The 19894-nt window shown below is 43.5% G+C and overlaps 2 protein-coding genes across 4 annotated transcripts; both read right to left on the bottom strand.

The window, feature by feature from the left end:
* LOC311131559 (vesicle-trafficking protein SEC22b-B-like) lies at nt 1-9557 on the bottom strand. Of its 2 annotated transcripts, XM_084164614.1 has the most exons (9): nt 9299-9545; nt 8852-9088; nt 4853-5011; nt 4528-4683; nt 3369-4381; nt 1878-1987; nt 1532-1692; nt 1302-1448; nt 1-915 (listed from the first exon to the last, which is right to left on the bottom strand). In XM_084164614.1, exons 5-9 carry the CDS (start codon nt 3441-3443, stop codon nt 764-766), a joined length of 645 nt encoding a protein of 214 aa, XP_084020740.1. In that variant the 5' UTR covers nt 3444-4381; nt 4528-4683; nt 4853-5011; nt 8852-9088; nt 9299-9545; the 3' UTR covers nt 1-763. The 2 variants fall into 2 exon arrangements, with proteins under 2 accessions (XP_084020740.1, XP_084020739.1); XM_084164613.1 differs by lacking the exons at nt 1-915; nt 1302-1448; nt 1532-1692; nt 1878-1987 and having other exon boundaries at nt 3768-4381; nt 9299-9557.
* A 692-nt stretch (nt 9558-10249) lies between these two features.
* On the bottom strand, nt 10250-19633 carry npl (N-acetylneuraminate pyruvate lyase (dihydrodipicolinate synthase)). Of its 2 annotated transcripts, none has more exons than XM_084164615.1 (12): nt 19489-19633; nt 18649-18721; nt 18453-18526; nt 14647-14734; nt 13904-13961; nt 13700-13775; nt 13458-13550; nt 13182-13327; nt 12899-12945; nt 11446-11530; nt 11298-11337; nt 10250-11168 (listed from the first exon to the last, which is right to left on the bottom strand). In XM_084164615.1, exons 2-12 carry the CDS (start codon nt 18717-18719, stop codon nt 11023-11025), a joined length of 924 nt encoding a protein of 307 aa, XP_084020741.1. In that variant the 5' UTR covers nt 18720-18721; nt 19489-19633; the 3' UTR covers nt 10250-11022. The 2 variants fall into 2 exon arrangements, with proteins under 2 accessions (XP_084020741.1, XP_084020742.1); XM_084164616.1 differs by lacking the exon at nt 19489-19633 and adding an exon at nt 19289-19477.
* Between the last annotated feature and the right edge of the window lie 261 nt (nt 19634-19894).

The raw sequence follows: 19894 nt of genomic DNA, 5'->3' as shown, positions 1-19894 counted from the left end.
TACTTTTGTGCAAATCACTTTATTCATGGGTTAAACTGTGAAGTTGAAATTCATTATCCTATCCAGCCATTGATTAGCATAAGCCAGCTACATAACATAAACTAGCTATAATTCTCATCTAGATTTTTATTTTTTTACATGGGTAAACTATTTACAAAATAAAAGATGATCCCTTTAGACATCAACCGATGAATGTGTCTGGTCTGGTGTTAAACTGTTCCAATCACTCAGTGTGAAGATGAAGGTGAATGAGGAATATTATTTCTGCAGCCAATACCACAGGTAATGTGATTGATCACCCCAGAACAGCAGGTTAACCTTTAAGAAATCTCCACCAAACCACAATACCAACATAATAAAAGTAGTGTTATTAACAGCAAAGTCCTTATGATGTCCTCTGGGTAAATAGAATTATGTAGATATTTTTTCTTTCTTACTGCTATACACAACTAAATTGATAAGAGAATATTTGTCATCATACAGGTTTTGGTAACACACACACAGGAAAAAAAACATTTCCTCTGTCACATTCTCACATGCAACACTCACACTCTTTCAACTCAAAGTATAACCACTACAGGATGACTTAGTAATTGTTAATAAAACATAACATTTGTAATTACATGACAGATATATGGACAGACAGTTGGGGAAAATAAGTCTTCAACAGTCTTGTGTTAAAAGGAGGGATCCCATATTGGATAAAATGTAAGACCACAGCTAAACTTCTTTCAGCTCTTCTTCTCCTGTCTCCTCTCCTCTCTCAGAGCCACCAGAAGCGGACGTAGACGATGAGCATAAGGAAGACCCCTCCGGCGGCCAGCTTAGCGTAGGTGGAGCGAGTGTTCAGGTACTTGGCATCACTTCTGTACTTCTTTGACAGGCTGGACAGATTACTGGCCTTGGAGTCCAGAGCTGGATGTGATGGGAGTGGATCCAGGTGATCAGAGAGGGAACAGAAACCAGAACAAATCTTCATTTAACACAAGTGAGAACGGCATCTGCTTCCTCTTCCTCTTAAGCACTATTCTTTATCGTCAGAGCTTGAAGAACAGTATGTAACTGAGAAGTGATACACCCTTTTATTAGTGAATCTAGTCAATTCTACCTAACATCATTTAAATTCTACCTATCATCATTCTGTTGCAATGATGTGCATTTATGCTAATGCAATAAGCCCGGCCCAAGTTAGACATTGGAGATAAGGTTTGCATAATAGAGGTGTTTCAGTTATACATCAACCTACACGAACCATTATCACTGTAAATCTATGAGAAGGAAGAACAAGAAGCAGACATTACCAGACAAGGCCTCCCCTCGTTGCAATACTTCCTCAATGTTGGCCACCATGATCCTCTGGACGTCCTGCAGCTCTGTGTTGATGCTGCCCAGGTTCCTACGGGCTCGGCTGTCTATGTACGACTTCTTGGTCTTCTGAATGTAGGTGTCTGTAGACAGAGAGGGAAAAACTCCATAAAAAAAGACAGGATTTTGAGGGTTTCTAACGATTATATATTTCATTGAATCTCACCAAACTCAATGAAGGAGTACGGCCGGGACACAGTGGGGACCTTCTTTCCGTGCTGTTCATGGAACTCTGCCTGCAGGTCTTCCAGGTAAGCAAAGGCAAGTTTTTTGGGAAAGCTTGCTTCAGACAGTACTAGGTAGACTACTCCTTTTTCTATGACGTAGCTGGAGGGAGAAACATAAGGGAAACATGAGAGTCAGTGTCTGGGATGCATAACGGTCAGTGGATACCTACTTCTTATTGCAAGTCATTACTCTTTAAAATAACATTTGAGAAAGGTGTGTTATGACTAGTGTTTTGCCAAGAGTGTGTGTGTGTGGCGTCTTTCCTCTAACTGGTTTGAACTCACTGAAAGGACATGGAGCCTGCCTCTAATGTGCAACGTGTGGGACTCTGGTCATTCAGTTTCCTGAACAGCTGTTTAGCCTGGCTCTGGTACTGTTGCAGGTCCCGACCCACCTAAACACAGGACAGAGCAAGAGGTTAAGCATCCACGCAGATTTAAGAGGACACTGAACCAATGATTGGGATCAATATAAATGTTATCAACAAAGAAGCGGGTGGTCTGGGTATGGTAAAAACAGTAACACTGACACATCACAGGAACAATGTGTATGATTTCCAAGCATCGGTTACAATGCAGAGAAAAGACCAACCTTCTCACTTCCCTTTGGGAGAGCAGATAGGAAAGCAAGGGAAACATGTTATAGTTCTTCCAGCATGTGGCAAGACTCACATGTAGCCTATGGCAACTCAGCAATACATTGCTGCCTTATTCGCTACAAGGTGAATAATTTGAATATGGGAGTACAGTAGACAGTCACAAATCGCAAATTAACTCGAGAGCAGAATTTACTCAATGGACTTACTTGATTAACCAAAGGTGATAAAGTATTACAACATCATTCAAAATGGTAAGCAAATGGCTCACGAGCTGACTAAGCCTGGCCATTAGTAGCTACAGATTGTTACACCAGATAATGTGATTTAACCGAAGATTTTTGGTATCCATTACTAGGAGTTACAGGATAGGTACTGTTTGGTGTAGCACAAAGAATTTTCGACCAACCTTATCTTGGTGATACTGTCTTCGTACTCGATTCGTGGAAACAGGAGTATCATAAAATGGCCATGTCCAGTTGCACGGGGTCCGTTTGAATTAAGAAAATGCTCCTTTATTAAAATAAATAATTTTTGCTCCATTAAGTAATCCAACAACGTGTACACCGCCATCTTGTCTATTTCAAGTCTTCTCTCATTGATCAAGACATGCGGCACTTTGGGGTGTTCATCCAACTGTCTCGATCAATGAGAGAACAGACAATATGGCAGTGTTGGATTACTTCATGGAGCAAAACAAGTATTTATTTGAATAACGGAGCATTTTCTACATTCAAACGGACCCCGTGCAACTGGACATGGCCATTTTATGAGACTCCTGTTTCCACGAATCGAGGACGAAGAAAGTATCGTCAAGCTAAGGTTGGTCGAAAATTATCTGTGTTACACCAAACAGTACCTATCCTGTAACTCAATGGATACCAAATAGCTTTGGTTAAACACATTATCTGTAGCTAGGCCATTAGATGATTAGCTGCCTGTCACTGACACAGCTGGAATAAGTCCATCTGGATTTCTATGTCAGACACAATCACGCACATATAATATGATCTTATTATGAAGAATGTAGGTCTGCATAGATAGATGACAAAGTCCATATTGCACACGTAGCAAACTATCGACAAACTATTTGCCAATAGTAGGTGGGTCGACAGATAGCTTGAATTGCTAGTGCTAGCTAAGATACATGGCATTAATAGGGAAAACCAGAAATATGAACCTGTTCGTCCTCCTGCATTGAGGCGGCAAGCGGCAGTCCATCCGCCAACCGAGCGATCATTGTCAGCAGCACCATTTTGGAACTCAAATGTGTTATTGTCCACCACTTGCGATCGCCACAGTGTTGCTAAGTGAAAGCTAATGACAGGCAGCAGCTAGATTGACAACACAACACTCCGTACGCGCTGAGCTGGCCGGAAACGCTAGTGCTTTGGGTGTCGCTCAAATCTGACCGTCAATCCCAGACAGAAATGCCAAAGGTTCCGCGTTACTCCCTCACTTGTTAAAATCGAATAGCCTCTGGGATGAAATAAAATGACCGCTATGCATAGAATATAAATCACGACTCATGTTATTGAAAAAAAACCTGTAATAGAACAACGAAAAGAAAAAGTGGGGTCTATTGTTTCCTTTATTATGAAAATATGCACTGAAATACGTGACATCCGGTATTCGAAGACTGCCACAGTAGCCTATTCCTCCCAACACATTATCAGTGACGTTTTAGAATTTAGTTAAATGGTTTTAGTTACATTTAGTTTTAGTTACATGATGCCATGATTTCAGAAATAACAACTGTAGTCAATGTGTGAGCTATAATGAATATAAAATTGCCCATGCAGTCCATCAGCTATTAACCAGTGGAGTCCAGCTCTGTGTGATGTCCTGGCACGTTCCTTTTGCCTGTCTACCCCTTCTCTCTTCTTTCTCTTTGCCTGTCAACCCATCATCTCATCACACTTTGCTGCCTAAGCAGTGCCTAACCCTACACACACTGGTACCGGTGGCAACAAGCCCCTGGAATACCATCCCTGCTCTCCACACGGTGGACTTGCTGGCCAGGAGGACAGGTCGGGGGTGCCAAGGGGCATTTATCAAAGTTGCATGTGCAGATAGCTGGCACCAGGGGGCAGCATTGGCCATGAGGAATGTAAGGCTCAGTGAGGAAGGAATCAGCAGGGCAGGAAGGGACTTGGACCTTAGGGCAGTTAACATTGCTGCAGCGAGCTCTCTCTGAGATAGAGACATGTGGAGAGAAAGAGGAACAGAGATGAATGTACAGATGTTAACGTTTAGTTTTTGAATACCATTTTCTTTGCAAAATATAGATTTACTCTTGTGTTGCAGCAGTTGGTTATGATTTTTGTGGTGAAACTCACGCAACAGGTTTTCACAGGTTTCTTCAGAGAGTAATGGTGTGGGTGAGTAGCAGCTCCTCTCCATACACACACACTGGCTTCCCTGCAGCTCACAGCCCCATTCCACACATGTCTGCTCCCCTTGTTCCTCCTTCATCTCACTCCAGAGCTCATCCCCTGGAAAATAGATAGCCATGTTTCAATCACATGCCTAAAACTCCAAAAGCACATACAGCTGGAGCTTATTCTACAAAACATTGAAAGGCTACAGTACTTTCCAACCATATCAGTGTGTGTGTGTATGTGGGTGCCCGTATACATGGGTGCCTAGGTCTATATATCTCACCTCTCATTGTTTTGAGACATTGGTCCAAACTGTGGTAGGAGAAAGCAGTGTGGCAAGTCTGTAGGGAGTAGCAGTCACATGCCCCAGCCCTGACGTTGCAGCCCCACATCCATGGGCATAGGGGGTCTGCCAGGGGGTCTGCCTGATGCCCAAGTAACACTGGAACACGACAGGGGAGAGTCACAGACAGGGTGAGATTACTGGGATGAGATAACGAGATAGTAAAGGTAACATTTTATTTGAAGATCTGTTATAATATATGTCAAATCTAATTTTATGTCACATACTTCGTAATCTAACAGTGAAACGCTTACTTACGGACCCTTCCCAACAATGTAGCGAGAAAAAATGAGAAATAATAGAAAAATAATGAATGATAACTTGGCTATATACACAGGGTACCAGTACTGAGTCGATGTGCAGTGGTACAAGGTAATTTAGGTAGATACAGTGAGCTCCAAAAGTATTGGGACAGTGACAATTTTGTTGTTGTTTTGGCTCTGTACTCCAGCATTTTGGATTTGAAATGATACAATGACTGACGTTAAAGTGCAGACTGTCAGCTTTAATTTGAGGGTATTTCCAGCAATATCGGGTGAACTGTTTAGAAATTACAGCACTTTTTGTACATAGTCCCCCCCATTTTAGGGGACCAAAAGTATTGGGACAATACACTTATGTGTATTAAAGTAGTAAAAAGTGAAGTATTTGGTCCCATATTCATAGCAGGCAATGACTACATCAAGCTTGTGACTACACATTTGTTGGATGCATTTCCTGTTGGTTTTGGTTGTGTTTCAGATAATTTTGTGCCCAGAATAATTGAATGGTAAATAATGTATTGTGTCATTTTGGAGTCACTTTTTTATTCTAAATAAGAATAGAATATGTTTCTAAACACTTCTACATTAATGTAGATCTGTGCATCTGTAACTTTCTCACTCATCATTATTGAAATGATGTAGCGCCTTGCGGTCAGATGCCAAGCAGTTGCAATACCAAGCGGTGATGCTGCCAGTCACGATGCTCTCAGTGGTGCAGCTGTATAACTTTTTGAGGATCTGAGGGCCCATGCCGAATCTTTTCAGCCTCCTGAGGGGAAATAAGTGTTGTCGTGCCCTCTTCACGACTGTGTTGGTGTGTGTGGACCACGATAATTCCTGAGTGATGTGGACACCGAGGAACTTGAAGCTCTCGACCTGCTCCACTACAGCACCGTCGATGTGGATGGGGGGCATGCTCGGCCCTCCATTTCCTGTAGTCCACAATCAGCTTATTTGTCTTGCTGACGTTGAGGGAGAGGTTATTGTCCGGGCACCACACTGCCAGGTCCCTGACCTCCACCCTGTAGGTTGTCTCATCGTTGTCGGTTATCAGGCCTACCACCGCCGTGTCATCGGCAAACTTAATGATTGTGTTGGAGTCGTGCACGGCCACGCAATCGTGTGTGAACAGGGAGTACAGGAGGGGACTAAGCCCGTACCTCTGAGGGGCCACTGTGTTGAGGGTCAGCGTGGCAGATGTGTTGTTACCTACCCTCACCACCTGGGGGCGGCCCGTCAGGAAGTCCAGGATCCAGTTGCAGAGGGAGGTGTTCAGTCCCATGGTCGTTAGCTTAGTGATGAGTTTGAGTTGAATGGGGAGCTGTAGTCAATGAACAGCATTCTCACGTAGGTGTTCCTTTTGTCCAGGTTGGAAAGGGCAGTGTGGAGTGCAATAGAGATTGCGTCATCTGTGGATCTGTTGGGGCGGTATATGAATTGGAGTGGGTCCAGGGTGTCTGGGATGGTGGTGTTGATGTGAGCTACAAATGTGAGTGCAACGGGGCGATAGTCATTTAGATTATTATTTGGTGTTCTTGGGAACAGGGACTATGGTGGTCTGCTTCAAACATGTAGGTATTACAGACTGGGTCAGGGAGAGGTTGAAAATGTCAGTGAAGACACTTTCTGAGTATGCGTCATGGTAATCCGAATTGTTGTCGTGGAAATTGTAATCAATAATGAGCAGAGAAAAGGTCAATCACCAATCAGGATATTACTTTATTCAAAACGTATTAATAAGGTAGTAAGTGAGGCTGGTCGACCCAACACTCTTGAGTGTTGGGCCGAGAGCTCTGACATACAGACAATACAAATATATTTTATAGCAAAGATACACCCTCTCAGTCTACATGACAAACAGCAGATGTGTGGAATGAGTCAAAAGGTTAGGATTTGTATGAACGAAATGAATAATTCACAGCAGACAGTATCTGCGGTGAAGACTGTTCTCATTGTATGGGAACCAGGGTTTGGCCCCCAAGATCCATACCCGAGCCATCTCTCCCTGGTACCTTACATTACACAAACACCAATTCAGTATATGAAAATGCAGGCTCAGTCAGACCAGAGACATCTCCCTTTCACACACTACTAATCATAGAATGGAATGTGGCTGATGGTTTTATCACCTAGCCATTCATAAATCAATTGTCAGCTCCATATACCCCTATCTCGAGTAAAACCCATGTCCTTGACCACACGCCTAGACTAGCTGCAGGGAGCTGGAGTAGAAACCATCCATTTACAAAAACACAGCATTAGTAGAACAGTATATAATTGTTAACTATTAATATTAAACAAAGCAGGTAAACATGTTACATGTAAATTTTTCTCTCACAATGTTAACCTGTTTAAAGGTCTTACTCACATCGGCTACGGAGAGCGTGATCACACAGTCGTCCGGAACAGTTGGTGCTCTCATGCATGGTTTAGTGTTGCTAGCCTTGAAGCGAGCATAGAAGGTATATAGTTAGTCTGGTAGGCTCGTGTCACTGGACAGCTCGCGGCTGGGTTTCCCGTTATAATCCGTGATAGTTTGCAAGCCCTGCCACATCCGACGAGCATCAGAGCCGGTGTAGTAGGATTCGATCATAGTCCTGTATTGACGCTTTGTCTGTTTGATGGTTCGTTGGAGGGCATAGCGGGATTTCTTATAAGCGTCCGGATTAGTGTCCCACTCCTTGAAAGTGGCAGATCTAGCCTTTAGCTCAGTGCGGATGTTGCCTGTAATCCATGGCTTCTGGTTGGGATATGTATGTACGGTCACTGTGGGGACGATGTCGTCGATGCACTTATTAATGAAGCCGGTGACTGATGTGGTAAACTCCTGAATTCCATCAGGTGAATCCCGGAACATATTTCAGTCTGTGCTAGCGAAACAGTCCTGTTGTTTAGCATCCGCTTCATCAGAACCCCTTCCGTATTAAGCGTGTGTGTCACTGGTACTTCCTGTTTTAGTTTTTGCTTGTAAGCAGGAATCAGAAGGATAGAGTTATGGTCAGATTTACCAAATGGAGGGCGAGGGAGAGCTTTGTATGAGTCTCTGTGTGTGGAGTAAAGGTGATCTAGAGTGTTTTCGCCTCTAGTTGCACAGGTGACATGCTGGTAGAAATGAGGTAAAACAGATTTCAGTTTCCCTGCATTCCCTGCGTCGCCTCTGGATGAGCATTTTCTTGTTCGCTTATGTACCTATACAGCTCGTTGAGTGCGGTCTTAGTGCCAACATCGGTTTGTAGTGGTAAATAGATAGCTATGAAAAATATAGATAACTCTCTTGGTAAATAGTATGGTCTACAGCTTATCATGAGGTATTCTAACTCTGACGAGCAGAACCTCGAGACTTCCTTAATATTAGAGATAGCGAACCAGGTGTTAACAGAGACACACCCCTCCCCCCTAACCTTACCCGACGCCACCGTTCTGTCCTGCCGATGTATAGAAAAAACAGCTAGATTTATATGTAGATATGTAATAAATGTTAATATGTAGGTTATAGGCAGACCTACACAGTCACCTATTAACAAATGAATGCTGTTATATAATACACAACCCTGCACCACTTTCATCACTGGTGGCTGTTACACAATGCTTAAATTCCATTAACAATAGAATTTGTACAAGGGCCGTACCTCAATGTGCCCTCTTAAGCCCCATCTGTTAGAATCAATCCTCTTACCTTTGCACACGCCAGTGTGTGGGGGTCTGGCATGGCTGCGTCCGGTGAACAGGGTGCAGGTGAGGTCTCTGTCACAGTAGCCTTTCTCCCAGTGTGGGCCTCCACACACCTGGCCCATCTGACGGGCACACTGTGGGCAGCAGCCACATGGCTCAGTGACGTGTCCCCCAGGGCAGACTCGCCTGGCACTGGGACACAGTACAACAGAGCATGGCACACAGCCTGGGGCAAGGGGAGCTATGGGAGATAGAGACAATATGATGCACTGCACGCACCTCTGTAATTAGTTATAATACTCTAATACCATTGTCATAGCCAAAGTAGAGTTGAATAGTGGACGCAAATAACAATTTATCTAACTGCTTTTCAAATACACTCATGAATAAAACAAATAAAAGTACAAAAATGGAACACACATATTAGGAATAGTAACAGGTAGAGACTCACGGCTGCAGAGTCCAGCACTGGGTGTTTGCTCCTTGTCAGCGGGCTTCACAGACACACATGTGAGGTTGGTGTCACACTGGCCCTCCACTGCCCCTCCACACACTTCCCCCTTACCTAGAATAACCTGTCCCCGCAGCTGTGAGGGGCTACACCCCAACAAGAACCCCCAGAGCCCAAGATAAACCCAAACCATTGCTCTATTATCAATAACCCAACTTACTGCACCAAAGCATGGGCTCAAAGAATGCTTCAGTTCCTCTGAGAGACTTCTGAACGTCATGTGTTCCTCCTCCCACTGTCCTTCATTCAGATTCCTGACCAACCATCTCTTTTCTTATCCCAGCCAAAAACACACACCCCTCTCCCTCCCTCTCATTCCCTCTGGCTCCGTCTGTCCCAGTCTCTCTCTCCGGTACACATTTCATCAAATTCCAATAGATTTCACAACAGCTATGCTTCAATAGCCTCAAAGAAACAACCATTTCCAAAGTTTCATTCTGTCCAAGAGTTACAGACAAGGTGATATTGTTATTGAGTAGGAAGGCTGGCTTGGTCTCTCCTCTCACATCAGAAGAGTGAAAGTGTGTATGATCACGGCTGGAATGTGTAGTATAGTCAATAGAGGATATGGAAAGGGACAGGGGAGTAGAGGGGGAGGGAGGAAGGGAGCAACTAAGACCACAGAGAGACTGCAGACACCACCGCCAAGAGGGACTGACACGGACAAAGCACTTCTCTGTCTGACTGAGGCAGGCAGGCACGCACACACAGGTCCAAACCTCTGATGAGATCATTCTGCTTTTTGGTTTACAAATACATGAGATCTACAACTGAAGTCATACTCTGCAGAGCCCAGAGTCATAACAGAGAAAGAGAGATAAACAAATTAACATGAAACTTGGGAGAATACAGGTGAAAATCTATATGGCATAACATTCCAAAACAAGTAAAAACGGTAGATCTTTTATTTCATATGCAATTAGAAATGTCTAAGAGTGTTTACAAAAATGATTCAAGTTTTGTTTATATTTCCCTTTCACTCGCATACAAGTTCAGTTATACTTTAATTCATTTTAAATCAATGGCTTTTTAAAAAGATAATATCAAGAAAGAGTGCAATTCACACTTTTGAGGTCAGTGGCAATTCAACTTAATAGATGTACTGATTTACTCAGGGTTAGGTTACAGTCTATTACAGTACTTATTTGAAAAGGTATCAACCACACAAAAATGCATTGTTGTTCCGGTAAACAACAAAGAAGAAAGTAAAAACAAATACAGTATCAATAAAACAACCCTGCAGGTCTCACTAAAAACAATATAGATTAAATATCAGAAGCCAATTTTAAGATACAAGGTGCTAAAAGTCCCTCAGTAACTCCTCTAGCCAATCTGTACAATGCTCTTAATGCCCTACTACATGATGCTTGATTGCACCTCTGGCATGACTAACTGTGTCTTTTGGCATTTTGGGCTGCTGGCAATGGAATGTTTCTTTACATTTGAATACATGTGCAGGCGATAGTCAGTTAAATCAAACGTATTGGGTACAGTGTTAGTGTTTGCTGTTCCTCCTTATTAAAGGTTAGAAGCAGGAGAACAGAATAGGAGATTTTCGAGTTGACAACTTGGAGAGGCTAGAAAAACAAAGAAACACATGACTGTTTTAACTGACGCTGTAATGCTCCCAGGCTGGCCTATAAAGCCAAGTCTCCATGCTGCTGTCATTGCTCCCCCAGGATCTGCTGGAGTCTCTGTGCTATGGAGTGGGCCTTGGGCTGGGGGCAGGGCAGCAAGGGCAGGCGGGGAGGACCCAGAGCCAATCCTGACACCTCACTCATCAGCTGCTTATTTACAGCCAAGTCAAACCCTGCACACACAAACACAATGTATCACATCACAACATGCACATACTCACTCTAGGTTCATTGTAATCTCACAGATGACACACATGGGAATGACACTGTGTTTTGTGGGTGAAAATGTTGCACTGACTGACCCATCTTTATTGCATAACAGAGGATATCTTGCACCTGGAACTGCAAAGAGAGATCAGAGACATTAATCAATCAGATTAACACAGATTTAGGAAAACTACAATGATGTCCTGTGTTGTTGTTTTGTCTGAGGCTGAAAAGGAGGTGTACCTGTAAAGTCCTGGCATTGGGGAGGTCCCCTTTATGAAAGGCTGACATGAGTCTGTTCACACTGCTGCCCAGGTAGTTGTACGTGCTGGGGAGAGAGTGGCATTCCTAAGGCATACAGTGCATTCGGAAAGTATTCAGACCCCTTGACTTTTTCCACATTTTGTTACGTTACAGCCTTATTCTAAACTATTTTTTTATTTATTCTCTCATCAATCTACACACTATACCCCATAATGATATTTGCAGATTTATAAAAAAAATAACAGAAATACCTTATTTACATAAGTATTCAGACCCTTTGCTATGAGACTTGAAATTGAGCTCTGATGCATCTTGTTTCCATTGATCATCCTTGAGATGTTTCTACAACATGATTGGAGTCCACCTGTGGTAAATTCAATTGATTGAACATGATTTGGAAAGGCACACACCTGTCTATATAAGGTCCCACAGTTGACAGTGCATGTCAGAGCAAAACCAAGCCATGAGGTCGAAGGAATTGTCCGTAGAGCTCCGAGACAGGATTGTTCGAGGCACAGATCTGGGGAAGGGTACCAAAACATTTCTGCATCATTGAAGGTCCCCAAGAACACAATGGCCTCCATCATTCTTAAATGGAAGACGTTTGGAACCACCAAGACTCTTCCTAGAGCTGGCCGCCCGACCAAACTGCACCTAAAGGACTCTTAGACCATGAGAAACAAGATTCTCTGGTCTGATGAAACCAAGAATGCCAAGCATCACGTCTGGAGGAAACCTGGCACCATCCCTACGGTGAAGCATGGTGGTGGCAGCATCATGCTGTGGGGATGTTTTTCAGTGGCAGGGACTGGGAGACTAGTCAGGATCGAGGGAAAGATGAACAGAGCAAAGTACAGAGAGATCCTTGATGAAAACCTGCTCCAGAGCGCCCAGGACCTCAGACTGGGGTGAAGGTTCACCTTCCAGCAGGACAACAACCCTAAGCACACATCCAAGACAACAAAGGAGTGGCTTCGGGACAAGTTTCTGAATGTCCTTGAGTGGCCAAGCCAGAGCCCGATAGGATCTGCAGAAAAGAATGGGAGAAACTCCCCAAATACATGTGTGCCAAGCTTGTAGCGTCATACCCAAGAAGACTTGAGGCTGTAATAGCTGCCAAAGGTGCTTCAACAAAGTACTGAGTAGAGAGTCTGAATACTTATGTAAATGTGATATTTCCGTTTTTATTTTTAATACATTTGCAAACATTTCTAAACCTGTTTTTGCTTTGTCATTATGGGTATTGTGTGTAAATTGATGAGGGGGAAAACTATTTAATCCATTTTAGAATAAGGCTGTAACGTAACAAAATGTGGAAAAAGTCAAGGGGTCGGAATACTTTCCGAATGCACTTTAAGTGTCTGCCCAATGGACTGACTTCACACAGAGATCATAGTTCTAAGGGTTAAAGTATGATAAAATGGAGACCAACCTGCCTACGGCCCCATTGGCACCCATTGCCAAACCTCCTAGCAGTTGCTGTTAAAGGGTAAAACATTATTTAATTAGATAAACATAACATAATGAACATGACTTTCCTCTAAGGCAGTGGTTCCCAACTCCAGTCATTGAGTAACCCCAACAGTACACAATAAAAATGTGTACTGTTGGGGGTACTTGAGGACTGGAGTCGGGAAACACTGCTCTAATGATAGGTTATCTTCATACTGACAGAGAGAGACAAGCAAAGACAGGGAGGAGAAAGATGTGCTGACCTCATCTATGCCATATAGGAGTGACCAGTGAGATGGACTATAGCTGACACACTGGCCAAAGTCCATCAGGTCACTGCCACTGAACTTCAGCCCCTGGAACGAGGGGATCTGCTTCTCTATCCCCTCCAACACATCCCTTGATCGCACTGACAGGAGAAAAGAGTGGCTGAGAATCAACATCCTTGTAATTCAAATCCTGAATATTAGAGTATCACATGCAGAGGTGCATCAAGAAGTGTCCGACTGTATCATATCAACTGAAAGCACAGTACTCACAGTTGACCCCGGTCACAGCTGGAATGTGATAATAGTAGAAGGGCACAGCTGGGGCGGCTGCAGCCACTTCCTGGAGAAACATCCTCAGAGCATCTGAGTTCAGTGGAAGGAAACACAGGAAGGAAAGGAAATCCCTACAGTGAATTCCTCTGCAACATTGACACGAGTGGAATGTCATAGTCATACTTTAATGAGCAAACAGAACCACAATTATACATCACAACCGATTAGGCTCAACGGACCTGCAGTGGCGGGTTTGAAGAAAGAGGGGGAGATCACTGCTATCCCATCAGCTCCTATTTCAGCAGCATGGCGTGCCTGCATGGGGGACACAGAGACAGTACGACACCTTAGTTACACTGCGGGCTGTTCCAAGGCCTTGTGCTGAGTTTAGACTAGTTATGGGTAGCAAGGAGTACCAGCAGGTTGTGGCAGGGATGACTCACCAGCTCCTGGGAGTCCTTCAGACTCATGCAGCCCACGTGCACTATCACCTGCTCCAGCCTATGAAGACACAGCAAAGTGTGCCAAGAAGCCAGCAAGGCTTAATCAGTGACTCATTCACACGGAGACAGTATTGCCACATACACTGAGTATAGCAAACATTAGGAACACCTTCCTAATATTGAGTTGCAAACCCCCCCCTAAGAACAGACTGAATTCGTTGGGGCATGGACTCGAAAGCATTCCACAGGGATGCTGGCCCATGTTGACTCCAATGCTTCCCACAGTTGTGTCAAGTTGGCTGGATGTCCTTTGGGTGGTGGACCATTCTTGATACACACGGGAAACTGTTGAGCATGAAAAACCCAGCAGCGTTGCAGTTCTTGACACAAACAGGTGCGGCTGGCACCTACTACCATACCCCGTTCAAAGGCACTTTGTCTTGCCCATTCACCCTCTGAATGGCACACATACACAATCCATGTCTCAATTGTTTCAAGGCTTAAAAAAGCCTCCTGCCCTTCATTGAAGTGGATTTAACAAGTGACATCAATAAGGGATCATAGCTTTCACCTCATGGAAAGAGCAGGTTTAAAAAAAAAATTGTATACTCAGTGTATAAACCATATTACGCATATTTGATAACCACATATTCTGTATTACGTACTTGTTGGGTTTAAAACTTGCAAGAATGGCATTTCACTGTACTTGTGCATGTGACATTAAAACTTGAAACTTTACTTACTTGTTCTTGCCCTTATGACACCATTCCTCTGCAAGCAGCTTCCTCTCTTCCACAGTGAGAGACATACCTTCTCCTGTCGTGCCATTTACTGGTGTAGGGGTTGGGCAAAAGGACAGAGGCATAACAAACAGCTGTGCATGAGCTTGGTAGGAAAGTGATAGCACAGCTATGACTTTGCCCAGATCTAATGGGTGAAGATGAGCAATAACCGTGTAAGGAGGAAGCCAGACCCGGCGCCAGGATAAAGTGACTAAGGGGGCAGTTGAAATCGGCGAGGCGGCTACATTTTTGGGGGTTCTTGCATTAGAATTATATTGAATTCTGCTTAGATCACGCTATACCACAACAAACAAAGTTCAAATGCAGACTCATTGAGTGCTTTTGAAGTGACAGGTTTGAGCGAAATCCGTAGCCTATCTCAGCTGCGCTGTATCAGTGTAAAATAGGGTCCTTCTAGCAGTGGTAAGGCCAAAGATTCAAGGAGGTAGAGGTGGAAATGAGTGTTGGAATTATTTACACAGCGCTGGTGTTTCAAAGATGACGCTGATATTTACAAATATATATAAAAAATTCTGACTTCAAAATGTCAGCATTCAAAAGAAAAACCCTCTCATCAGGCAAAACCTGTGGGGTCCAGCACAGGTTGGGTCCAGCAGGCTCAGAAACAGCCTCCCCTTGGGTTACCCAAAAGTGTACTAACTAGAACATCCCCAAAACGGGCACTTAAATACATTTGGCAACACCTATTCTTGGCACACAGGCCAGGTATATCTATGCGCATTCACACAACATTACACATGACTGCGAAAACAGACACCTGCTCTTCAAACAAAGACAACGAAGAAATTGACAATAAACTGGTAAATGCAATTAAATAAAACAATAGTAAGTGTTGCGCAGTTTGTGAGCTCTCCAAACAACGTGTTCTCTTGTAGAATTTCCGTAACCATACATTCTAAATTAATGGGGGAGTATGTTGGGATTAACTTTGCAGATGAATACAGTGGGGGAAAAAAGTATTTAGTCAGCCACCAATTGTGCAAGTTCTCCCACTTAAAAAGATGAGAGGCCTGTAATTTTCATCATAGGTACACGTCAACTATAAAAGACAAATTGAGATTTTTTCTCTCCAGAAAATCACATTGTAGGATTTTTAATGAATTTATTTGCAAATTATGGTGGAAAATAAGTATTTGGTCACCTACAAACAAGCAAGATTTCTGGCTCTCACAGACCTGTAACTTCTTCTTTAAGAGGCTCCTCTGTCCTCCACTCGTTACCTGTATTAATGGCACCTGTTTGAACTTGTTATCAGTATAAAAGACACCTGTCCACAACCTCAAACAGTCACACTCCAAACTCCACTATGGCCAAGACCAAAGAGCTGTCAAAGGACACCAGAAACAAAATTGTAGACCTGCACCAGGCTGGGAAGACTGAATCTGCAATAGGTAAGCAGGTTGGTTTGAAGAAATCAACTTTGGGAGCAATTATTAGGAAATGGAAGACATACAAGACCACTGATAATCTCCCTCGATCTGGGGCTCCACGCAAGATCTCACCCCGTGGGGTCAAAATGATCACAAGAACGGTGAGCAAAAATCCCAGAACCACACGGGGGGACCTAGTGAATGACCTGCAGAGAGCTGGGACCAAAGTAACAAAGCCTACCATCAGTAACACACTACGCCGCCAGGGACTCAAATCCTGCAGTGCCAGACGTGTCCCCCTGCTTAAGCCAGTACATGTCCAGGCCCGTCTGAAGTTTGCTAGAGTGCATTTGGATGATCCAGAAGAGGATTGGGAGAATGTCATATGGTCAGATGAAACCAAAATAGTACTTTTTGGTAAAAACTCAACTTGTCGTGTTTGGAGGACAAAGAATACTGAGTTGCATCCAAAGAACACCATACCTACTGTGAAGCATGGGGGTGGAAACATCATGCTTTGGGGCTGTTTTTCTGCAAAGGGACCAGGACGACTGATCCGTGTAAAGGAAAGAATGAATGGGGCCATGTATTGTGAGATTTTGAGTGAAAACCTCCTTCCATCAGTAAGGGCATTGAAGATGAAACGTGGCTGGGTCTTTCAGCATGACAATGATCCCAAACACACCGCCCGGGCAACGAAGGAGTGGCTTCGTAAGAAGCATTTCAAGGTCCTGGAGTGGCCTAGCCAGTCTCCAGATCTCAACCCCATAGAAAATCTTTGGAGGGAGTTGAAAGTTGTGTTGCCCAGCGACAGCCCCAAAACAGCAGTGCTCTAGAGGAGATCTGCATGGAGGAATGGGCCAAAATACCAGCAACAGTGTGTGAAAACCTTGTGAAGACTTACAGAAAACGTTTGACCTGTGTCATTGCCAACAAAGGGTATATAACAAAGTATTGAGAAACTTTTGTTATTGACCAAATACTTATTTTCCACCATAATTTGCAAATAAATTCATTAAAAATCCTACAATGTGATTTTCTGGAAAAAAAAATCTCAATTTGTCTGTCATAGTTGACGTGTACCTATGATGAAAATTACAGGCCTCTCTCATCTTTTTAAGTGGGAGAACTTACACAATTGGTGGCTGACTAAATACTTTTTTCCACTGTATATATTTCAAGGGGCATTTAAAAACATTGACAAATAATTGGCACAATGAAACAAATAGTGAGCATGAATTGGTGGGAGTCAGTCCACAATAGTGGAGAGAGATGTGCCTATAGCGCGTCTTTGCCACACACCCCTCCCCTTATTCTGGTCTTGACATTTAAAAATGATGCTTGAGACACGTTCCTCACACATAAGCAGTAACCTCAAATATTGTCAGGACGTAGCAGTGGGCATTTTCCCTTCAACTGAAATCATTACAGTTCAGTATTTCTAACCACCCCCCTTAAAACACACACACTACCCAAACTAATGGACATGTGACAGCAAGGCAGAATGGCACATTCCAAACGAGCACTGGGTACATGATACATATTGACCAACATGGTATGTCCATTTGGTGAATGTGGATTGTCGGAGCAAATAAAGGAACATCATAGCAGTTGCCCCGAGGCAGATTAACACTTTGCCCAGTCCCTAAACACTGTCCACTAACCGTTTGGCTATGGGGGGGCACAAACTTCCCCGCATGAGCCTTTGGTGAAACAGGTAAGGGAGCATTCTCTCCCAAACGATGCACAGTGGACACTGGGGTTGTCTCCAGACCCCCCCAGCAGTGACACAACCTCCGTGCCACACCCAGGAACATTTTGCGGTGCAGTTATTTTCTCTCCAAGCTCGGGGAGAGGGTCAGAGCACACCCTCTCCTCTCCAGGCTCCGGAGAGAGCTCAGTCATAATCAATTCAGTGTCAGTCAATGTCGGGATGAAAACCTCACACCCCCCATCATAGGGCTCCTGCAGAGCGCCCCCTATAGGAACAGCAGAGGAGCAGGAAGGAGACTGTTCGGCCTCCAACACAGCGTCCTCCTTATTATTTTAGGTAACTTTTAACTTGACCCCGCCCTTATGAATAAAACATTACAGGCGGAGGCATATCACATTATTCACTTATCCTACCAGAGATGAGAATAGTTTTTTCACGCTTTTTACAGAAACCCAAAGGAGTCATACCTAACCACCCCCCTACACACACCACGCCGCGCTCTGTCCATTGTGCTGACACAGTGCAGCTGATCTTTTCTTTGCGCCAACCTGTCACTCAATCATTTGAAGTTTTATATACTGTAGGGACATAACACTGAGGGGGCACAAGTTTGAACTGAGGGGGATAACCCTCATGGAGCTGGGTACGGAGGAAGCTCTTACCAAATATACTCTTAACACCTTGTTGCTCTAACAGGTAGTCAATGTAGGGTCTGATCTCTGAAAGGTTGATTTCACTGTGGAGAGAGAGAGAAAGATTGGATAAAGAGTACAATAAGTTTAAGAATGTGAAGTCAATAACAGCTCTAATCATAAATGCATACATAACATGACCCATAAAAGAAGTCAGATCACCTACCCTTCAGGAGTGAGCGGTGTAAATGTGGCAGCTACAAGCCCAGTGGCCTTCCTGCCAACAACGGGAGTCATGGCTGAGTGAGAGAAAATATGCTGACTGTGCATGGTTGGTTGGTTGGGGGGGGGGGGGATCTGTTCATTTCCTGAATTGAATTGAATCCTGTACTACAAAAGAGTACCACCGGGCAAAAACTGCTTGAATTAACATTGTTTCCACATCATTTCAAACAAAAACAATCTATGTGATTAAATGTAATCAACATGGAAAACTCATTGGATTTGCAAAAAGTCATCAATGTAAGGGCATTTCATATTTTTTTCACCTACATCCAATGACATGGTGGCATTTTTGTTGATTTCACGTTCAATTCACAATAGTTGACAACTCAACCAAATGTAAATGTAAACTAGACGTTGAACTGATGTCTGTGCCCAGTGGGTACAGTAGAATTCTGCACTACAACATGAAAACAACCATGGAATGGTTGATATGAAAATTATTCAAAGCTTTACAATAACAGGTCTGACTCTTCAAACTACATTCAGCCTAGTGACTTTCCCCTAAAACTTACACCAACATGCCAAGCAAACAGTGAGCTATGGTATTGCCACTGACCCTGTAAATAACTTAACTTACTTACTTTCTCGTGTACTTCTTATTTCTATTTATCGTGTGTTTTTGTTCTACTTTACTCTATAGTACTACGGGTATTGATTACTGCTTTGTTGGGAAAGAGTTTGCAAGAACGGCATTTCACTGTCCTTGTGCACGTGACAATACAACCTGAAACTATCAGTCATGTTAGGCATGCAATGCATACAGTACTAAATATTTTGTTACCCGTTTTGTTTGTTCCTCCAGTAGATCCTGAACAAATAGGTGGAAATATGATGCACGCCTTTATTTCGTTTTCCTGTTGAAGAGAGCCTGAGTTACCTTCTTCCTCTGCCAGAGAGTTTTCAACATGGATTTGACGTCAAAGCTCAAGGAGGTCATGTGAGACAAGACGTTGCACATGAGTTCGCTAGGCTAGATGGGAAATGTAGTGAATACCAAAAATGGTGGGATATTCGTTCCAATGTCTGACAAACGTCCACCTTTATGTATATTGCCATCACATTTTTTAAGGCATATTCTCTCCAAATGTATAACGACTGAAGTAATGTACCTTGAATAATACTGCATAACAAAACTACAACATGTAGGTGTTGGGCGGGGCTGAGGGAGGCACCTACATCCTAACCGG

The sequence above is a fragment of the Coregonus lavaretus genome (assembly GCF_964263955.1).
Source record: "Coregonus lavaretus genome assembly, chromosome: 6".
NCBI lineage: Eukaryota > Metazoa > Chordata > Actinopteri > Salmoniformes > Salmonidae > Coregonus > Coregonus lavaretus.
The sequence above is the reverse complement of the archived record's forward strand: the minus strand, read 5'-3'. Positions and strand labels throughout refer to the sequence as shown.

Excerpts from the sequence above, each read along its gene's own strand:
- LOC311131559 (XM_084164613.1), bottom strand. The coding sequence starts at position 9,491 with ATGGTTTGGGTTTATCTTGGGCTCTGGGGGTTCTTGTTGGGGTGTAGC. Across the intron at positions 9,089-9,298 it reads CAGTGCTGGACTCTGCAGCC|CTCCCCTTGCCCCAGGCTGT; the intron begins GTGAGTCTCTAC and ends TATCTCCCATAG. Across the intron at positions 5,012-8,851 it reads ACACACTGGCGTGTGCAAAG|TGTTACTTGGGCATCAGGCA; the intron begins GTAAGAGGATTG and ends GTCGTGTTCCAG.
- npl (XM_084164615.1), bottom strand. The coding sequence starts at position 18,719 with ATGACTCCCGTTGTTGGCAGGAAGGCCACTGGGCTTGTAGCTGCCACA. Across the intron at positions 18,527-18,648 it reads ACACCGCTCACTCCTGAAGG|TGAAATCAACCTTTCAGAGA; the intron begins GTAGGTGATCTG and ends CTCTCTCCACAG. Across the intron at positions 13,962-14,646 it reads TGTCATAAGGGCAAGAACAA|GCTGGAGCAGGTGATAGTGC; the intron begins GTAAGTAAAGTT and ends GTGTCTTCATAG.